A 22,303-nucleotide genomic window follows, 5' to 3' on the forward strand; every position below is an offset into this window, starting at 1 on the left:
TGACACAAGACTTTGAGGGCACTTGGTTGCTTCACAGAATGTTTGCTGTAAAACCATTACAGCCAACACAAAACTACAAAATGTTTTATCTGTCATGGATGTGCATGAAGTGAATTGGGATGGGAGGAGGAAGAAGTTTGTCAATTGTACATAGAGACCATATGCATCTTAAAACAGCAAACCCAAACCAGAAATGTAACTGTAAATAACTAAACTCCCAATAAATTAAGAAAAAGATGTCCTCTGTCATTGCTATCTTGATCAAGAATATCACAATATCTACTTGCATTCTAAATTATTGCAATATCTTCTAACTGAAGCCACTTGATTTTCCAGAACAGATGCTTAAAATATTCTATAGTCAGTTTGTGCTGCTAAGACTGTACACAGTAAGGAAATAGCTAGCAGACCCAGTCATTTGGGACCTAACAATGTGGAATGTAGAAACAGGAATTAAAAGGTCTGCGCACTTCACAATTTCAGTTAAAGTAAATCTTGCCTGTTTGGGGGCAAAAGTATGGTTTTGCTGTCATTCTCACCCCACTGAAGGTTTTACGAATGTTCACAGCACCAAAATAATGTTAACACTTTGGGGAAAGCTCCTATGTTTTCTGAATGTTCCTCTTAACATGACACTACTGAGATTACATGAAATAGCAGTTATTCCTGATTGTAATACACACATCAGCCTTTCTGTAAGCTGAAATACTGGTGCTGTGCTGCAATGTTTCTTTAACAGTAGCAGTATTTTTTAACTGCATTTCATAATCTTCTGGCAGGCAGCAACACTGGAACTGTGCCAGTCTTCATTCAGAAGGTTTTCAATTTCTGTTTAACAGCCTTCTGAAATGGGATCCTGTTCTTACTGGTTCTCCTCATTAAATTATCCATCCATTGACAGGTTTTTCATTCTTAACACAGCAAAACGATTCAGAACAGAGTAGACATGTCCTTCACAATGTTTTTACCACTTCACCTGAACCATATTTGATTCAAGAACCCAGTTAACACAAGTGAAGTGCCTTGGAGCACAGAAGCTCTGTGCATTATCCTAAAGACAATTTTGATACCATGCATAAATCCTGGAATGCAAGCTTCAGGTTATGCTAGGAAGTCATCCAACAACCATCTAAATTTTAAGCATTCTTTTCTCTTATGTAATCTCTACTCAAAATAAAAAGCTAATCAAAATGGAATTAGCAAAGACTCAGGAGAATGTGTTCTAGGCAACATGCAAAATGAAAATGAAAAGCATCTTGGCAAGGAAGTAAAAACTGAAGAGGAAATGAGTCAGAGGCAGAAAAAGTCCAGCATAAATGTGAACAAAAGGCAGTAAATAAAAAGGAGAGAACTAGAGTAGTACATCTTACCATAAATACGGCAAAAGAAGCTTGAACATGTGTTTGTATGGCCCAAGAGCTGTCTGTCCCTTCTCAATCACTAGGAATAAAGAGAGAGGACTGACAGCCACCTCCCCCAGACCTCTATGAACAGGAGCCCAGCTGGCATTCCTGCAGAACAGGGACCCAAGACTGAAAGCTGCAGTCTCTCTCCACCTACATATACAGACATTTATGTTTAGCTGGCCTTCTGTACTCTTTTGACAATACATAGCTTTTCTGTCAAACAATAACAAAAAAGAAATTATGAAAGTCCTTCCAAGATGCAAGCTCAAGCTTAAGTAAAATTTAATACCAGACTAAGGCCCAGCTAGGCAACAGGAAAAGAAGAAGTATGTCATTGCTTTTAAATGGTGTCACATCACATTGAATTACAAGGCTCACCAAAGAAAGAAAATTAATATTTCATTCTCTGTAGAAAAAAAGACAGTAAAATGATAAGAACTGACAAAAAAGAATTGTACAGACTTTCAGAGCAAAGGCTGAAGATACAAATCTTCATTAACTCAGTCTTGACCTCAATTTATACAGGTTTTTTACAATCAAGGCTATTGAGACCCCTTTGTATACAACCAATCCAGAACCAGCCTACAGACAGAATGTAGAAATGAAGCCTGCAAGGAAACAACCAGGGGGCTTAGCAAAAATGTCCCTCATCCCTTCACAGTACATCAGTCACCCAGAGTTCTCCCTTACACACATTTAACTGTCACATGTAAGCAGGTTGTTACAGTAGCATATGCAAGGTGACAAAAATGATGAACAGTCTTCTTGCCTTTGACCAGACATAAATAGAGACACCATAAAGTTCTTATATACTTTACAAAGGACAAATGCATATTGCACATTACATATTTAACACCAAAAAACCCCCCTCAGAATAGACTCCATCAAAGTTAAAAGGTGAAAAACAAAGCCATCATAAGCTTGAGAAGCTGAATGAGTTTTACCACAAAGATCTCCAGTGGCATTCTCCCCCTTCCCAGGTGGAGCAAGCATTTTTCCCTTATAATGCCTCTACTGAGTGCTAGCTAAGTGTATGTTCCCCATGCCCCACCAAAAAAACAATCCAAGTAAACAGAGATGGGCTGTCTTTAACCCAGATACAGTAGACCTTAAAAAGTACAAGACTTTAATGAAAAACTTGGCTAACCCTTTCTTAAACAGCTAATTTACTGATATCTGTAAAAGAATAAACAAATTACTGACTCATTTTCTTTCTTGTCTGCATGTTAGCAACACTGCTTTCAGCTTAATATGTTTCCTAGCATAGACAGGGCTACAAGAATGTGCCTCAAACACTGGACCATTCCTACTTCTTAAAAATATTTTCATCTAGGTGTGTATTTCTGGCTGAAATGGTTCAATGAGAATCCAAAACTTACTGAAACAATACAGTAAAGACTGTTCTCCAGAGTTGGCTGTGTAATAAGAAATGACAAAACCGTCTAGAAGCTAAATAATATTTTATTTCCTGCTGGTAATTTTGAGGTAAGTACAGTTTTACTCTCAAAAACATAGGGTAAGAAACTATTCAGGTAAACCACTTCTTACAGAAGATCTATCACAGTTACTATCTCAGCATCCCTGCTGGTAGCTGGTTGCCATATAACTGCTTTTATTCTTATGTCCCTCCCACAGGAGACAGGATCCTTCATGAACTCTTTCAGCATGTGTTCTTTACACAGGATGCAGTCCTTCAGGAGTGTACTGCTCTAGTGTGGGTCCCCAAGGGCCACAGGTCTTGACACTAAAACCTGCCAGGGGCCTGCTCCAGCACTGGCTCTCCCTGGGCTGCAGCCTCATTTAGGCCACATCCCTGGGCCCCAGCATGGGGTGCTCCAAGGCTGCTGTGTGGATGGGTATCTGCTCTGTCCTGATCTTCCAGGTTGCAGAGGAGCAACCTGTGCCACCATGGTCTTCATGGTCTGCAGGGAAATCTCTACTCCAGCACCTGGAGCATATTCTCCCCCTCTATCCTCACTGGCTCTGGTGCCTGCAGGGCTACTTCACATTTTCTCATTCCCCTCTCACAGCTGCTGCCAACATTTTTTTACCACTCCTTAAATGTATCACCATTATCATGCCACGAATATTGCTGATGGACTCAGTTTCAGCCAGCAGTGGGTATGCTTTGCAGCTGGCCGGAACTTTGTTCAACATGGAGGTGTTCCTGGTGTCTTCCCACAGCAGCCACCCTGCAGCCTTCACTAAGAAACAAACCTTGCCACAAACCTGCCCGATATATCCTCATAAATTCCTGCTCTGTTTTCTTCCCATGTATGCCAACCACGCACAGCTGCTCCATTTGTCTTCCACATTTACTGATCCAACAGGCTTCAGTGTCAACCTCTGGGGCCTCAAGCTCTGCTCTGTCAGCCTCTGTCATGTAGTGTCCATCACTAGGACCAAAATATGTTTCTAAGTAATTTCACCAGAATTAAATTAATTATTCATCCTTTCCACTACACTCAATCTAAGCTAATTCTTTACAGTTCACATATTGCTTGCCTGTAAAGGCAGCACAAATGATGTTTTCCATCCCCGGTGAATAGCATGCCTCTCCCAGAAACCTGCTTCCCAGACAGTTCCCTGAAACTTAAACAGACTGCTCCATTTACACAGTCCTTAAGACAACACTTCTTTGTGACTAGGGAACTAATTACAGAACTGAAATCCTAACTCCACATTCAGAATCCAGATTAGAGGTAAATTTCCTCCAGTTTAAATAAAACAAATTTCCCCGACCCTGGCTTTAGTTTACCTGACTTTAGCTCCTGCATTTGTAAAATGGAAATTACAGCACTTAAATGCACAACCATAGAACACAAAAGATAATTACTTAGTACATGTAAAAGGCTATGTGAGCAAAAATCTGCTAAAATAAGAACATAAAATCCAGGGTAGGGTCAAAGAGAAATCAGTAATGCAGGACTCAACAAGAAAATGTATTTATTACATTTGGGGGAGTAAAACAATTTACTTGCCCTTCTGTATCTGTTAAGTACTGAGGGACAATAGAATTGTGGTTATGCTGTTCCTGATGTTCTTGTCCAGGCACAGCATGCTGTCCTGCTATTTGATTATTTTTTACTAGTGTTTGGTAATGCAAATATAGATCTGGATGAATCCGCATCCTGATGGAAGTGCCAGACATTCCTGTATCAAAATCAGGTCTGCATTTCCACTGCACAAGCACACCCCTACACTGACTTCACTTATCTGTACAAGCACAGAGGAAATTTCTGCCCATACATTGTATGTTTACAGGACTGTAAAACCAAAACTGTACAGTGCCAGCAGCAGCCAGGGAATGACACTCAATTTAAGACAGTGCCATTCCATAGCCTCCTTATCTGTCTCCGGAGCAGCAAAGAGAATTAAACAGCCTTTACTGCAGGAGAGCCTGGATAAAGCCTGCAGACCTAGGTCAAGGTTTTTCTTCTCTTGGAATTGTGTCACCAAAAGAAAGAATTAGTACACCCAAAAAAGTAAACACAGTAATTTAAGAACTGTAGTACTAATATGGACCAAGAATAATTTTCACATCACATTAATATAGGTTATAGATAAAAGCAGGGAGTTTAAGGAATATCTTCTATTTGTGTTGTAAGACCATGAACTTCAATATACACTGTCTGATTTTTAAAAGCCAAACAGCAGAAAAAAGGAATAGCAAAATCAAACAGTATTCAGCAAAAGATGAGGAAGAAATAGAAGCAAAGTATATGACAGCTAATACATTTAGAATCATTCTTGTGAGAGTCAGTAAAATTCAAGATTATGTTTTTATGTTATTTGCTATAGCTGTAAGCTCTACAGTCCATATACTACAGTATCTAAGAGATAAAACAAAGATAAATATAAACATTATTTATGAGAAGGAATTAACAGTCCGGCTTACTATGTGAAAAGGTAAAGAAAATCATGAACAAGACCAACAACTAACTTACACATGGCATGTGGTTATACTTTGTATTTAAGAAAATGATGTATCAAAATCATTATTCTTCCCAAGACTTACTGGAAGAGCTACAAGGTGAAGTTTTCCTACACAGTTCAAAACTAGATAAATCTTCATGGGCCGTTCATTCTTTTATGAATGTTTTCCTAATTTCACAGTGTAAAACATCAGCACACAATAAGCAGACACTAGTTAAGTCAAGAGCAAGGAAAGGTGACAGGAGGCAAGAACTCCTAGGGAAACCAAAACACAAAAAAGCATACATGAGATGGAAGCAAAGTCAGGTCACCCTGCAGAAATGTGGAGATACTGCTGAAGTGTGCAGAGATGGAATCTGGAAAGGCAAGGACCTCTTGTCCTGAATTGGGTAAGAGACAAAGGTGAACATGAAGGGCTTCTACATGCTAACTGGGAGCAAAAACAAAACTAGAGACAACACAGGCAATTGCACCAGGGGCATGAAACAGCTAAGGTACTCAATGCCTTATTTTAATCCATTTTTACTGGTAGTATTTGCCATATCATAGGTCCCTGAAACTGCTGGAAAAGTCTGAAGCAAGGAAGACTTAACCCTCAGTGGAGGAAGATCAGATAAGGAATATCTGAACAAACACAAATTTAACATTTAAACAAACAGCCTGATGGGATGAACTCATGAATTCTAAGAGAAGCTGGCCAATGTCATCAGGACTCCACTTATAGGATGTGAAGGGTCATGGTGATCTGGAGATGTTCCTCATGATTGCAAGAAAGCAAATATTGCTCATGTCTTCAAAAGGGTTTTGAAGAAGAGGATCAAGGAAGGCCAGTCAGCCACAACTCACTCCCTGGGAATGTGATAAGCAAGTAATTCTGGAAACCATTTCCAAAAATTACGAGGACAAAGAACTGACTGGCAGTAGCCAACATAGATTTACAGAAGAAAATCACACTTGATACCCTGTTAGCCCTCTATGATGAGACAACTGGATTGGTGGATGACAGGAGGGCAGACAGTGCTGTTTACCTTGTCTCTTGCAAGGCTTTTGAAACTCTAGTAACACCCTGAGAGACAGTGGAAGGAGGAGTTAGATTAATGGACAGTGACTGAGCTGCCTGGATCAAAGCTGACTGAGCTGCCTTGATCAAACAGTTGTGATCAGCGGCAGGAAGTCCAGCTGGAGGCCCATCACCAGCAGTGTCCCCCTCGGGGTTAGTACTGAAGTCAGTTCTGTTTACCATTTTCATTACTGACCTGGATGATGGGACAGAGAGCTCCCTCAGCAACTCAGCAAATGATGCAGAACTGACAATAATGTTGACACACCAGATAATTGTGTTGCCATTTAGTGAGACCTCCACAGGCTAAGGAAATGGGCTGACAGGAACCCATCAAAGTTTAACAAAATCCTGGGAGAGAATAATGCCATGCACCAGACGAGGCTGGAGATTGACCAGCATGGCAGAAAAGGACCCGTGCCCTTGCACCAAAGACAACCAAAAGCCTCATGCATTGGGCAGAGGATTGCCAGCACCCTGAAGATGATCCTTCCCCTTTTCTCAGCTCTGGTGAGACACACCTGGAGTGCTGTGCTCAGCTATGGGCTTCCCAGTTAAACAGAGATACTGAAGCAAAGCCAGTGAAGCTTAATGATGATGACTATGGGACTGGAGCATCTAATATAAGATGAGAATGTGAGCGAGACAGGATTTTTTAGCTGCAAAAATATACTTTGTACAATAAATAAATACAATTATTTTAATTTAATATACAATTTTTACTATACTAGGTGAGATAAATTTTATCCTGCTATTAAATTATAAATACTTACAGTTCTCCATAACAGTTTACTAGGAAAAAAGACTGTGAAACCAAAATAGTAGCAGACTGGCAAACCTTTAAGCCTTTCAACATCTGATATACCAGGAACTGGATTCGATCTTCTGTTAATTTCTCATGCTTCATTATCTTACTCAAGTCTGTTCCCATAAATGGCATGACGAGGTAACTTAAAACAAAAAAAAGAAAGAAAACCAAACAGATTAACTTGATTAACTTTGTCATGTAAATTAAAGCATAATTGCATGTTATAGTTCAATTACAATATTAAATTATAGATAATTCCATTTACCAAACAATTCCTTCATCATCCTCCTATCCTCCAAGCCTATCTGTTTTTCTCTGATTGTCTTAAAGAGGTATTGTCCAGTTCTGTCACTGATCATGGAAATTTGCTAGTTATCAGAACTAGCTTAGGAAGAAACTAACCAAAAGCCTCATGATATTTCAAAGACAGCTACACAAAAAACTAAGACATTCATGGAAAGCAGTGTATCTCACAGTCATGACCTAGCAGCACAGCCATTGAACTAGCAAAATCTGGAGGATGATTTTAGAGTTTCATGTAAAACACAGTGTTTCAATGCTCATCATGTACATGTGCATTCTATTGCATATGCTGTGTAAAATGCTAGCACAATAGACAATATGGACAACATTCATTTTGGCTCAACAATCAATATGAACACATGCTCCATGTTTTCTGTACTTCATTTTCTACGTTTTTCTGTCAGATAGCTTTCTTTGCTAACATATAAATACACAAGGTTGTTTAGGAAACATAGATATACTAGATGAAATCCAGAACAGTTCTACCAACACAGGAAACCTACATTAAGCCCAAAAGGATTTCTGGGCACCGTTTCTCTAGCAACTCTAATTCACCAGAATTGCAGCAGTAAACAAATAAAACAGTAGACATGCTAAACATCTTGTGTCTGAGATGCCACCAAAAGGTCAGGGAGATGTGGTAGAAACAACCTGTATCAGGTGCTGTTTGGACCACTGACTGGGAAAGCAGTCACAGGGCACAAGAGACCACAATGCAGATAAACACCAAAAAAATTCAGCAGCACCAGTACATTTAACTGATCCTTGAATTTGGATGGAGCCCACTGAGATATGCCACATAGTGGGGGTAACTTTCAGCCTACTTGACTGGGTTAAGAACTGTCCTACCATTTGAGCAACCTGGGCCTCAGGGTAAGAAATCAGTATTTGTAAGGTGGATTAGGGAGTTCACTAAAATGCCATTTATTAAGGGCTGAAAGACAGGAAACTGGTTCTAATGACAATCTGAGAACTCCAGCCCACCAAAGCAGCAGTAAGAGTTACATTAAGATGAAACTCAGAAAAAAAAAGTCCATGAAGCAACAATTTTGGAATTATCTATGTAGAAAGCAACAACCTTTCATCCCACACAAACAATGCTCTGCTCCAAAAAACAAACAACTTGGAACTTACAAGTCATTAAACTTCTCCAGTGTTATATCTGGTGTGAACACATCCAAAATTCCTATGACCTAAAAAAGAAAAGGAAAAAATAGAAAAGAATGAATGGCTTATTTGACACAATAAAGCCTAAATCACCTAATAAGTGAAAAAATATAATCCAAAACATATTGAGACATTAGCTACAGGCATAAACATGGCAGAAAGAACACTTAAAGTAGTGCCTGGATTTGTTATGTGTTAGATTTTATAACTCAGATGGCAGGTTGACTCTGTGAAAAAAAAATACAAGTAGTATCTACTGGAACTAAAATTTCAGAGGCTAACCATTTTATGTAAGAGGAGACAGTATTTTATCACTTTAAATACTCAACTCTTGAAAATAAACCAGAAAAATTGGTTTATATTATGAAGAGCACTTGCAGTACTCTTCACCTAGCTGGACCTGCTGCTTATCAATGAAGTGCACTTTAAACATCTTCCAAGTTCAGTAACAGGGTAATTTAGATACACAGACTACAACAGCTTCTTGGAAGTACAAAGAAGAAACCAGAATGAAACTGTTTTTATTGAGAAAAATTAGTAAGATCTTTATATGACTTACTGTGGCTTATACCTCAGGTTCTGCAAAGAGTTTTTTTGGTCAAACAAAAGCATTCTATCATTGAACAGAGAAATAATAATCTAGTAAAACGGATTTTCCACCAGAGCTTTTTTATTAGCATGGGTTTTGGGGGAACTATACAAACTGACTGGGTGCATTACACTAAATACCAATGCTTCTTTCAAGACCACTGAACACCAGAAAATGAAATACACAGAACTCAATGCTCAAAAAGAAGTAGCTGCAGTGATCTAAAGCCAGATTTTAGTTTTAATGCATAATCCAGGCAGTGCCTAAATAACAAAGGCTTTTAGAGCTGCTTCTTTTCTATCTCTGCTGCTAATTCATGACCATTTCTGTCTGTTCAGAGGAAGACTCCCAAGCGTCAGAGTGCTTGTGGTGTTGCCCAGGTGCAGGCTGCTATGTCACAGAATCACAAAATACTCTGAGCTGGAAGGAGCCACACGGATCATCGAGTACAACTCTCATGTGAATGGCCTGAGTGGGGATTGAACCCACAACTCTGCTGTTCTTAGCAACACGAGGCTGTGCAGGACTTTGCCAGAAGCAAGCTAAAAGACTAATAAGCTTTATAACCTTGTTCAACCCTGTCTTTGTGGCTGTACAGACATCAGGTCATACATCAAGAACTGTCATCCAAATCAGACATCTTCTTAAAAAAGTGAAAATAAAGAGAAGCATGAGTAGAAATGGAGGGGGAAAATGCAAGAAAAGGACACCTTCCTTTATTTAAAGTTTTAAATGCCCAACCGTGATGAAATCCTTATTGCACATATTTTTAGTCTTTCCATATTAAGGGCAGACTACTACAGTTATACTGGGTATTGTCAAAATTATGAAGAAGATAGAAAAACTAATAAGATGAAGGCAGAAAATTATAATTCCCTTTCTCCATAGCCACATATATCTTTGGAAAAAAAGTCATTAATAATATTTACTTGGGACTGTTATATGAAACTAATTAAAGAATAATAACTACTATAAAATAATAATTAAACCCATGGAGGATGTGGTTATTATTTGAATACTGCTAGTGCTAACATTACAATAAGAACTTTCTTTTTTATGACAGTTTTACATAAGGTTTTCCTTTTCTCTGTGGAGGTAGTGAGAGAAGGGAGAAGGACGGGATTACAAAGACATACTTTGCAACAGTGGAGCATAATGCAGCTTTACAGGCATTTCCTAAGGCAGTGTATGCAAACACACAACCAAAAAAGTTGTGTGCTCTCTTCAGATGTACATATATGAAGAAGGAACTTAACATTTTAGCAGTAATCTTACTTAATATGCATCCTCCCTTATCAAGCCCCACTTTCTCAAAAGTCTTTCTTCTTCTCCTTAAGCGAGTATTTCCATGCCCACATACACCTAAGCAAGAACCATAAGAAAATAAATCACATCACATCTGAATATAGCAGTGAAAGACACTGGGACACCACAATGAAAAGAAGGGACACAGAGGAGGATGAAATAATTGTGGCTGCTCTATCACATGCATCTGTGCACCAAGGCATTATCAGGCACCCCCTGTGAAACACTGGAGCATGAAGAACATGTTTCCATGCAGAACATACCAGCCCCAAAACACACTAGTGAAGCTGACTAACATTCTAATGTGTATCCACTCAAGTACAAAGAGTTCCTGGAACTTAATGCTGCCTGATGTACTTATTGCTGAGCTAAGGCTGCAAACTTACAGAGACAAACCTCTCTGCTGCAAATCCTCTACAGCGAATGAAGCCACCAAGACCAATGCTCAGCTCCCAAAGGAGGGAATTTTAAATAATGAACCAGAAAACTCATTAAATATGCTAAGGATTTCACAATACTTCTCTTGCTTTACAAACCAGGTTTTCTAAAAATCCTGAAATCCATGTTAGTGTCCAAAATGGTAAGACTAATAGTTAATCAACTAATACTAATAGTTAATCAATTTTAAAATAAAGTAAAGGACCCATTTCCTTTTCCTCAGTGATTTTTATTTAATAGTTGTGGTTTGGGATTGTTTTCCTGTACTGGAGCAGAGTCATTCATATTTCCATTTAGGCCAGAGGTTTTTGCAGCTATATTAAGCACAAGGAAATATGTGATAAAATAAATCCTCTGAGGAAGATACAACTCCAGCTACTTGTTCAGGAAAAGGGAAAGAAACGGACCAAGTGTAGTCATCTCCCTCGTTTATAATATGATGGAAAATCCTGTTTCTGTTTGAAACCTCTCAGTTAAGGACAGCATTTGTAAAGAACTTTATGATGTTCCAGTACTAAAGTAAGCCACCATAAACAACCACAAAAATAATTTATTTTTTCATAGTGTTGACTATACGAAATGTACCAGAGATATCTGTGAAACCTACTATAAATATATTTTTGGTGTTAATCAGCACAATTACTGACACTGACACTATCAGAGATGAAGCTCCGCTGAGGAATGAACCCAGTACACTCTGCAATGTCAATTAAAAGCATCTGTGGAAATCAGCAGCCCTGCTGCCTTTTCAGGGTCTTATTTTTACCCCAACTAACTCTGCCAAGAGGCAATTTCTCAAATAAATAAGCCCACAAAGAATGCATCTACTGTATATTTGACTGAAAAATAACCTGGATTTCCTCAGCCTGCACTGAAGTACTTTAATAGCTTTCATCTCAAGGACAGGGTGTAATACTGCATCACTTCCATAGAACTACAGATTGGTTTGGGTTGGAAGGGACCTTTAAGCTCATGTAGTTCTAAGCCCCTACCATGGGCAGGGACACTTTCCACTAGACCAGGTTGCCCAAAGCCCCATTCAACTCAGCCTTGGACACTTTCAGGGATGAAGCATTCACATCTTCTTTGAACAACCTGTACCAGTGCCTCATGAAACTCACAGTAAAGAATTTCTTCCTTATGTCCAATCTGAATCTACCCTCTTTCATTTTAAACTATTGTCCCTTGTCCTGTCACTACAAGCACTTGTAAAAAGCTCTTCCCCATCTCTCTTGCAGCCCTTTTTGTGTACTGGAAGGCTGCTCTAAGCTTCCTCCAGAACCTTCCCTTTTCCAGGCAGAACAACTCAAACCTTCCCAGCCTGTCTTCACAAGAGAGATGCTGCATCTTCCTAAATTGCAAACTCACAAAACTACCCATCTACTGGTCTAACTTGTTTTCTAAAGATATGCTTTCACCTCAATATATTTACTCTGAAGCCAGTGGGGAGTGGGTAGCAGCATTTCAAGCCTTTCTTAACCCAACTGTATGTGTTCCCTGACCACACTCACCAACTTTACTATTGTTAACAAATAAATAACAGGTTCACATTGGTACAGTGGTTTCTGCCCTTCCCTTCTCAGCTGCCCTCTTTTCCAAACACTACACCAACAGCAGAGCACAATGGTGAATAGCTCCTTACCACTGCCTTCCCCTGTACTTTGTATTGGATTACTTCTATTCAAGGACTGACCCATTTAATTTCTGTAAAAGACAGTTTCTGATGTAAGCAGTAGTACATCAAAAGACCTGAATCTAGTATAAATTAATAAGTAATGTAGGTTATGTGTCTCATACAATAAGTGCTGCTTTCTCTTGCAGATATTATGCATGAAAACACAGTGAAGCTGAGTGGCTTTAGCATTCAGGCTAAACATGCAAGTACATTTCTTAAGAGAGAGCCTTGCTGAACTACATATTATGTCACATTAAATTTTCTGCAGGACTAACTTCATCTTCCTGTGCTGTTCTCATCATGGGCATCCTTTTACTACACTAAAACCTCTCAGTCTTTTTAAAATTTTTACTATTCATGCCAAGGTTTGTACCACAGTCACCTTTCTTCCTCACAGAGGTGAGGGATGCCTGCAATACCTCCTTTTCTTTTCTCCTGCCAGCACATTGGCACTCACAAGCCATACCCATGAGCATCACCACACTCTTCCTTCAAAGGATTCACATGTAACATTGGACAGATTGAAATCCTGCAGACAGACTTGTCTTCATCTCTAGATTGGATGACAATCAAAAGAGAAAGTTTGGGTTTCAGTGTGGCTTTTCTTATTTTAATTTCATGGAATAAGCTCATCAGCCTGCTTTATCATTACCCAAGGCTGGGTGTGAATAAATGGCTATCAGCTGAAGCCCAGCCTACATAAAGCACCTCGTTAGGAAAATAGGCAGCAAGACAACAGATATCCTTATGCTGATTTATTGACTTCTGAAAACCAAATAAAATGTATCCAGTGTCCTGTTAGCTCCCTAGATGTGCTAACCATTCATCTTGCAGAAACAACAGACAGGAGTGTTTCTCCCTTACAAATTTCTGACAGCAATGAACTGTCCAGTTATAACTGTGTTTTTGAGTTCATAAGGACCAATAAGGAGACCTGCCATTTCCAGATAGGAAATATATGCACTTTACTGGCATATATGTACCCAAGAATGTGAGTTTTTAGCTGGTGCAGTCCTGCAGGACTTGCTGCAGAAAACCTCTAGTTCTCATCCATTAAGGCATCACGCATCTACAATTCCCTTGTTGGTCTGATTTTGTACACTGCAGATGCTGTTGCTTTCCACTGTTCATGTCAAGCTAGGCGAACTGCAAAAGGTGACAGATTTAAGATTTTTCTCAAGCAAGAACACAGTGTAACTAACTATTTTCTCTGGAACTAATTCCTTCCCTGGTTAACACTCTGTAGGTGAAAATAAAAAGCTCAATTCTTTTTTAAATAAAAAAGAAAACAGAATTAAAAAGCAGCCAGCCTAAAAGTGGATCATCCTCAGAAATATAACTGTAGAGAGACAGACAATTGTTGTCTGTTGGATATCCAATTCCTTCCAAAGGGGGAAAAAAGCTACATGCTTCTCATAATGCAAAACACACACTGATCTTCAGATGTGGGAATACACCAGAGAACAATTTCCACCCTAAGCAATGAATGACAGCATAATATAGAGTACCTTTAAACAAATACTGCAGCGGCCTCTTACATACAGAGTTTCCAGGAAGGGAAAACATCTGTAGAATATTAACTGACCCAAGAAATGTTTAATGGGCATTTGTCAGAAATTTTATGCCAGAAACACATTCAGAGTTTAATTGGTACAACTGTGTCAGGATTCCCGTGGGTGCCTACATGTACACAGAGGTATATACATATATACAAATGCCACACTTTGATAAAATCCACACTCTGCTCTGACATGAGCCACCAGCATAAGCCATTGCTCTTCTCTTCCTCTCTCCAGTGTCATCTCCCCTTGCCAACTATTCTGCACTCCTGCTTGAAAATTTCTCTTAACAAACTGGAGGTGAGGAGAGCACCAGGGCTGGACCACTGCAAACAACCATGCACTTGCTCCAACAAAAGCAGAATCGAGGTATCACAATCCAAACGTGTAAGAAAATCCGAGTTATTTGCCAAAAGAAACAAAAGGTTCTGCACCTCCACTTACTTGTCTGGGTTTCACTCTGCATACACAGACATCTCCATTAACTGCAGAAGAATACACAAATACAGAGCTATGCAAATGTTAAAGAGCTAAAGCTAGGGCCAAAGTTAGCACACTGGCCATATTTTCACTGCTTTTGGTTTTAAGCCAGAGCCATAATAGGTAAATTTTAAAAGTCCTCATTTCAAATGAACTCAAAATGGACAGAAAAATGGAACAGAAGCAGTACTACTGAAAAATATTTCCTAAAGGTAAAAAGACTGTTCCTCTGTACAAGATTCAGCTGATGTAAAAGAAATAATCAAGAGCTGCTAAGGTTGTGGTGGGATGAATACCACAAACTAGCATGATTAAATGAAGGAGAAAAACAACCCCAAGAAGAGCTTTCTCCATTCTGCCTTCGCTGTGTTTATTCCTCATTTCCATACCATGCCCTTCCACATGATAGCTATTTATACAGCAACAGAGTGATCCAGCAGCTTATCCCACTGGAACTGGAAACAAACTTTTCTTTTTGGTAATGTCTTAGGAATTGATCTGTGCTAGACTGCTTCTTTAGTAGTAGAAACAGCTTATGAAGTTTGGGAAACATCCTGTGCCTGCTCAAATTAAAAGGCCTACTTAAAAAAAAAAAAAAATATTTACCTCTCACAGACAAGTCTCATCCCCTTCACACACAGCCTCTGTCCCTTGGCCCTCAACACTCCCTTGGATTTGTTTGCACAGGGCTGATGAGCAGTCCCATGTGATCAAGTCTGCATGGTTTACACAGGAACACTCCTCACTACATGGTCTAAACAGAAATATGCCTCACTACATTTACTTGAGAGACTTTAGGGAGAGCAAAGGTCTAATGAAAGATGGTGCAACCAGCCACCTCCTCCTGAAAATGCCTAAACAGACAAGCAAATTGACCTGTGACTTAGTGTCCCTACAAAATAAAATACAAATCCAATAAAATTTGGTATATTTACTCCTGTATTTGCTTTTACAGGACTTCTGGTCATCCTACAACCATTCTGCATAAAAAAGATGAACATATTCCTCAAAGGGGATATAAAGAAGGTCATCTAGGGTATTAAGCAGTAGTTTTCCTCCATTTTTCTTAACTGACATGCTGATGAATTATATCACTGAAACACAGGTTTAATGGTATCTTGTGCTATCTTAATGGAGGATCAGAGCTGCTATTTTTAACACCATGTGTCAGAATGTTACAATTTCTTCCATTATTCTGAATACAGCATAAGGTTAAATAAACTGTGATCATGTATTGCTGCATGCTTAACACAAAAATTCCCCAAAAGCTATGAGGGGCAGAGATGGTCCACTGAGAGGTAATCAAAGTGAAACAAACAACACACTTTCCATAAAAGCTAACATCAAATTCCTTGTGGTTAAAGAAGTAATTTTGAAATAAAAACAGGTAAGAAGAGTGAATTGGATGCAATTTTAACTATAAAATAAACAGAAGAAAGTCTTTCCTGTGAGAGTGGTGAGACTCTGGAACAGGTTGCCCAGAGAAGTTGTGGACATCCCATCCCTGGAAGTGTTCAAGGTCAGACTGGATAGGGTTCTGAGCAACCTGGTTCAGTGAAAGGTGCCCACAGCAGAAGGGTTGGAACTAGATGATTTTTCATATCCTTTTCAACGCAAGCCATTCTGTGGCTTTATGTTTCTATGAAATATGCAAAAAGAAGTTCTTTGACAGAACAGTCATGGGTCAAAGGGGTCAGGCTGAAAATCATGATGAGGAGCAATATTGCCATTCTGGTTTAATTTTGGATGGGTGAAGTACCCATCCAAGGAGTACCCTTGGGATCAGCCCAGGAACTGAAAATCCTAAAAGGCATTGCTGCTGCTTCTAATTCACCATGGCCAACACGACTGACAAATGGGAGTGAGGCTTGGGGGGCAGATAGGAATTGTCTTGATGGCTGCACTGCCATGTCAGTCTCATCACAGATGGGTGGAACAGTCAGTTTCTGCTTCCAACCCCTGCAGGCTGGAAGGGGTTTTATTCAGTTTTTGTCCTCTAATGAATACATGATTTTAACAATTCATGTTAAAACTTATCCTTAGTACATAAACCACTTCTTTCTGTGGCCCAAACTGTTTCCTGAGATTGTAAATCATTCCCTTTCTTCATATATATTGATTTATAACTTCTACAGATTGTGCTCAGGTTCCCCAGTGAGCACAATCTTTAATGACTCTTTAATTACCAATTGAGCCCACAGTGGAGTTTTAGAGTATTATTCTGAAGGGCATACACTGCTTAAAACCTGCTAGGAGTGGAAAATGCTACCCAACAGATTATTCTGAGAAATGGAAGAAAAATAATCTCAAAATTCTGGACACAGTTAGAGCTTGGCAACTGCAAGGGCTGCTCTGCTCCCAAATGTTCAGTAAAGAAAATGCTGAGAGTACTAAAGCCCATACACAGAAGTTTCCTGCAGACATTAACTCTTAAACATATGCAGCAGTGGTTATGAGGCAGTTACTTTGAAGTAATCAGACTAAAAGATTTAGATCAAAACACGTAGACAGTTTCTTAAGCCTACAAAAAGCTCTCTTTCCTTCTGGACTGTCAGGATAGGCCACAAATTATTCCTCAGACAAAGCTAGCATGCTCACAATGTTAGCATTATAATGTTAAATGGCAATGACTAGTTATTGTTATTACCACTTTCTCTCATCCTTGCTTTTGATCTCTCAGTTCTTTGTGAAGGTCCTCTGAATGGAGGTATGCTCTAATCTTCCACATCAATTAACACTTTAATCAATGTTCTTATGCATAATTTTAACAATTCCCTCCAAACAATAAGGGTTTTTTATCCCATATGCATTCTTCATGAACAGCACTTAAAAATACTACTGTAACCTTCCAAGCCCACCCTGGGACTCTTCTCACCTGGAATTCATGCTTTGAGAATCTATAACAACTGCTTTTGCAAAAACTTCTTTATTTTTTTCCTAAACTCTTACGCAGTATTGGGACCATTAATCTGTCTCTCAATCATGCTTTCAACACTTCTTTCTACAGCTGTTCTTTCACATTACATGGGAGTTATGTGCAGAGTTCTATTACCTTTTCTCTGCTTCACAGTAAAGCAATTTGTTTAGTCATTTGTGGACTTTTCCTGTTTCCCATTAATATCAGGTTCAAATGCTTCATGAACAATAAAAAAGGAAAAAAATGCTAACCCCTCCTCAAAGAAATGCATGTGTGCATCTTCATGCAAGCTCAGGGGAATGAAAAAAAGAAAAAAACAGAAAAGAAAAGAGAAAAGAAGAAAGAGAGAAGAAAGAGAGAAGAGAAGAAAGAGAGAAGAGAAGAGAAGAGAAGAGAAGAGAAGAGAAGAGAAGAGAAGAGAAGAGAAGAGAAGAGAAGAGAAGAGAAGAGAAGAGAAGAGAAGAGAAGAGAAGAGAGAAAATGCTGGCACCTAAGATGCACAGACCTGGGCTCCCTATTCTCCTGGAACTCACAGGAACATAGTAATAGAGACTGTAATTTCTGGTCTTTAATCCCCCTCACTAGCACTGAGCAAATTGCACTGTAGTCCTAACCTTCCCCACCCAATTTTTCCTACGTGGAAATTAAGTGGTGTTTCCCACAGGATATTCTAGTTTGTGTGACTGATGTTTGTAGAACAGGCAGACAAAAAAACAGGCTGAAAGATTTCAGAATTCCATTCAGCTATACATCTGTCTTGTCCAAAGATGTATATTTTCTTTGACTGAGAGTGCCTAAGCTGTGGTTTTGAGCTAATGACTCAACTCACGTTTTCATGCTTCATGTGTTTCAGGAGACGCAGCTCTCGGTAAGCTCGTTTGGCAAAGAGTTCAGACTGAAACGGGCGGTACAATTTCTTAATGGCCACTTTGGTACCACTTCTTCCATCGACGGCTGAGCTTTAAGGGAAAAGAAAGAGTTCGGTGAGCAAGGACCGAAGCAAGTCTGCAAACCCCAGCAAACGCGGCCAGCGGCTGCATCCAGCCCCAGGGTGCCGGGCCCTCGGCACGGGGGACACCACCGCCCCAAGCATCTCTGCCAGCAGCCATCTCATCTCGTTCGTTTAAAAGCCTGCCAGACTCTGTGATGAAATGTAGACAATTATCAAAAGCTTTAAAGAGGAACATCTGCGGAGTGGGGGAAGAAAAAAATCCCCAAACTAAAAATAAGACAAAAAAATCCCACTAAACACCCAAGCCCACCACCAACGCAGAGCCAAACCGAGGGGCCCGCCCCAAGCGCTAAAACACCCCGGGCTCCAGGGACGCTGCCGCTCCGCGGTGCCGCGGGCAGCGCCCCCGGGCAGGGCTGGGGCAGCGCTCCGGGCTCTGCTCGCTCCGGGGACGGAAGACCCGCGGGGCGGCTCCCGCCGGCGGAACAGCCCGGCCCGGGGCGGCCAGGTGAACAGCGGGGCCGCCCCTCCGCACCCGCGGGGCCGGCTGCACCGGGCGGGGCCAGCCCGGCTCCGGACAGCACCCGGCAAAAGTTGGCAGGGAGCAGCGCGGCAGAGGGCCGGCCCGGCAGCCTCCCCCGCGCCGGGACAGAGGCCGCCGCCCGCGCCCCCCGGCTGCCCCCGCCACCCCGCTCACCACACGGCTCCGTAGGCTCCGGACCCCACCGGCTGCAGGTCCCGGTAGCGGTCCCGCACTTCCCAGAGGGTCTTGGTGATGTCCTGCCGGTAGAAGCCGTTCTTGGGGGAGGACATGGCGCTGCCGACCCCCGCCGGCACGCGCCGACAAAGAGCCCGGGCCGGGGGAGCGGGAGCGGCCGGCGCCGCCGAGCAGCGCCGCGCTGAGGGGCCGGGCCTGGCCCGGCGGCGCCGCCCGCGCCCGCCCCGCAGGCCCGCCCCGCACCGGCACCGGGATCCGCGCTGGATCGGCAGCGCCCTGCCCGCCCTCCGGCCCGGGAGCCTGGGCTGCGCTCCGCCGAGGCCGGGGCGCGAAGGGCCGGTGTCCCGGCGGAGCTCGCCCGGCAGGGAGGCAGGTGCCGAGGCTCCCGCTGTCCGTGCGAGTCCTTGCAGTGCGGACCAAACCCCTCCCGGCCGTCTCGACACGGGGCCCGTTTTGGGTCTGTGCTCCGGTTCCGGTGAGGTGCCATCGGCTGCTGCATCGAAGTGTTAAAAAGTACGAGAGGCTGCAGGTGGCAGAGCTGGGAGTCCAAAAGCGAGCTTTTGTATGGCCGCTGCCCTGCGACGAACTGCTGGGGTGCCCAGATCATCCCAGGGTCAGGCCACAAGTTACGACAATATTTCATGTAGTTAAATAAAAACCAGCACACACTTGGAGCTCAGAGCAAGTGGTCTTGTGCATGGCTGAAGCGACCTGGAATGGAGCTGTTGCAGCAGTGGCTTGAAATGATTGCACTGCTGGAGTATGGACAAGAGCAACCTTCTCAGTAGCTGTGTAGTAAATAGGCCTGGGCCAGCAACATGTGTATGACAACACCTGGTTTAAAACATGTTTTATGTGTTCTCTGTGTGAATATCATTAAAATTCTTGTCCTTCAGGGTCTGGCAAAGCCTTTGTTTTGTTTGACTTCACCCCTGAGCAATGTTGCTGAGGTTAGATAATTCAGGTTTGCTGTCACTACAGTTCAGTTTGTGGTTTAGCTCTAAAGGGGCGATCTGGACAAGTTTCATGGTTCCCAATGCCATTTTGGTGGTTGCCACGGGCCCAGCCCTTTGGGTGCCTGACTACCAAATGTGGAAGAGCCACCCTGCCCTTGCCCCTCCTGGGATACAGGAGGAGCAGAACCTTCCAGCTGCCAGCCCTGTGTTCCAGTGCTGCTCTCCACTGACCTGCTCCAATCTCTGGTTTAGTGAGAATGGAGAGCAACCTTCTGACATTTAGCAGTTAACATGAGGCTTGTGAGAAGAGTCAGATCAGTGATAGATGTTCACTTCTAGAAATCCACTGCCCCAGGAGATTATTTTTTAATTTCTGATGTCCCTTCTACGCTGTTTGCCATTCAGATGTTGGCTGTTGTGATATGTGGTACAGGTAAGGTGAAGGATAGAGCAGCTTTCTCTCATTTTGAACTAATCCATTAGTTAAATTACTTTTAATGACCATTATATATATTTCTAATACAGAGAGGGTAAGTTCTGCTTGTCATCCCTCATTTACTTTTCCTTTATCCAGTTGTGACAGTGATATGTTTTTATTTCTTGCTTTTTTTATCAAGGCAGAAATTAGATGATTTTGATACAGTAGGTAAAAGTACTAATTTAGTACATCAAGAGAAGTTGACTCTTGCGCAGAAGCTGAGAATATTACAGAGCAACTTCTAAAAAACATTTTAAATTGACAAAGTTATCCACTGCTGGTTTTCCCATGTTTTTCCTTCAGTAAGTATTTAGGCATACTTTGCTACAGATGGATGAAATAGCTGTGTAGGTCAAATATAAGACCAGCTTTCCCCACCAGGTCCCACACACAGGAGATGAGCTGGTAAATTTACTGAAAAGACTAGGAAATCAGCACTGTCATAACAAGGGAAGCTTTGTCTAACAAACCATTCAAAATGTCTGTGAAGGGAATGAGTCAAGAAACTTGGGTCCATCCTCAGCTGGTAGATCTTACAGCAGTGTCACAAACTGCATGAGTCTCTGCATCCTGCTAGGCTCAGCTGGATACATGGTGATGTGTTTTCCCAAAAACAGTTTGTTGCCAGGGGACTGATAGATGCTATAGCCATATCTTATTCTGGGCAATGTGTGCTTGACAGAATGGATTTAAAAAAGAGTGCTATCAGATGTTTCTCCTTCTGGCATACATTTATTGTAAAGTTAATAGAAAAAAAGGATCTTCTTAAGACATCATTAACAAAAAATAATAAATGCATTAATGATGCAAAAATTTACTTTTCTAATGCTCATTCCATAAAGGGAAGATTTAAGAGGTATCAGAATGTGGTGGGGGTTTTTTTAAGAGCCAGCTTTTGATGTGCTGGATGGTTGCCATCAGCTGCAAAGCATATGAGGTAGATGAGATGGGTGCAGTACTCTTTCTAATCCCTCTGATAACTGAGCTCAATTTCCCTCCAGCCTGGAGGTGAAGCTTTGGTGCTGGAGCAGAAGCTCTACAAGCAAGCAGTGAGAAATCTAACCATGTTTTCCTGAGGAAATCCTACATGTATGAAGTCTGGTGAGAGAGTTTGATGGCAAACTGTTCACCACAAGTTATCACTTCTAGATGACAAAATTGCACAGCCCTGTTTGTCAGGAGCTGAACTGGGGGTGAGCTGCTGGGCCCTGGGTGCAGGAGTGTGTCAGTGTGAGCAGGGAGAGGGGACTGACACTGGTCTCCAGTCCAGGCACTGATAATGTGCAGGAAAGGAGATCATACAAAGTCCTTTGAAGAATCAAACCTCTTCCCACCTTTCTGACTGTTGATATGTCTGTCTTTCATATGATCATTTTATTCTTGATACAGTAATATTAATATTTTGGCTGTGTAAAACACTCCTTAGATGTCAATAAACATAAAATCTTGCTGAATTGTCAAAAGCTGATTCCTAGAACATTATTATTTTTAAACAAGCTCTCTCTATGCCCACCTTCAAAAAATACTCTGCTTGTCTACTTAGACCTGTTGCCATG

The 22,303-nt window shown here is 41.3% G+C and overlaps 1 protein-coding gene across 2 annotated transcripts in view; it reads right to left on the bottom strand.

Moving 5' to 3' along the window:
* The window catches only part of MAPK12 (mitogen-activated protein kinase 12), a 33,280-nt gene extending 13,777 nt beyond the window's left edge, over positions 1-19,503 (bottom strand). For both annotated transcript variants that reach the window (XM_064422196.1, XM_064422195.1), the window contains exons 1-4: positions 19,293-19,503; positions 18,473-18,602; positions 8,648-8,706; positions 7,241-7,352 (exon numbers count right to left, since the gene is read on the bottom strand). In XM_064422196.1, coding sequence (XP_064278266.1) covers positions 7,241-7,352; positions 8,648-8,706; positions 18,473-18,602; positions 19,293-19,408 — 417 coding nt within the window. In that variant the 5' untranslated portion in view covers positions 19,409-19,503. The remainder of the gene's footprint in view (positions 1-7,240; positions 7,353-8,647; positions 8,707-18,472; positions 18,603-19,292) is intronic.
* Between the last annotated feature and the right edge of the window lie 2,800 nt (positions 19,504-22,303).

This window comes from Passer domesticus, chromosome 5 (assembly GCF_036417665.1).
Source record: "Passer domesticus isolate bPasDom1 chromosome 5, bPasDom1.hap1, whole genome shotgun sequence".
NCBI classification, from domain to species: Eukaryota; Metazoa; Chordata; class Aves; order Passeriformes; family Passeridae; genus Passer; species Passer domesticus.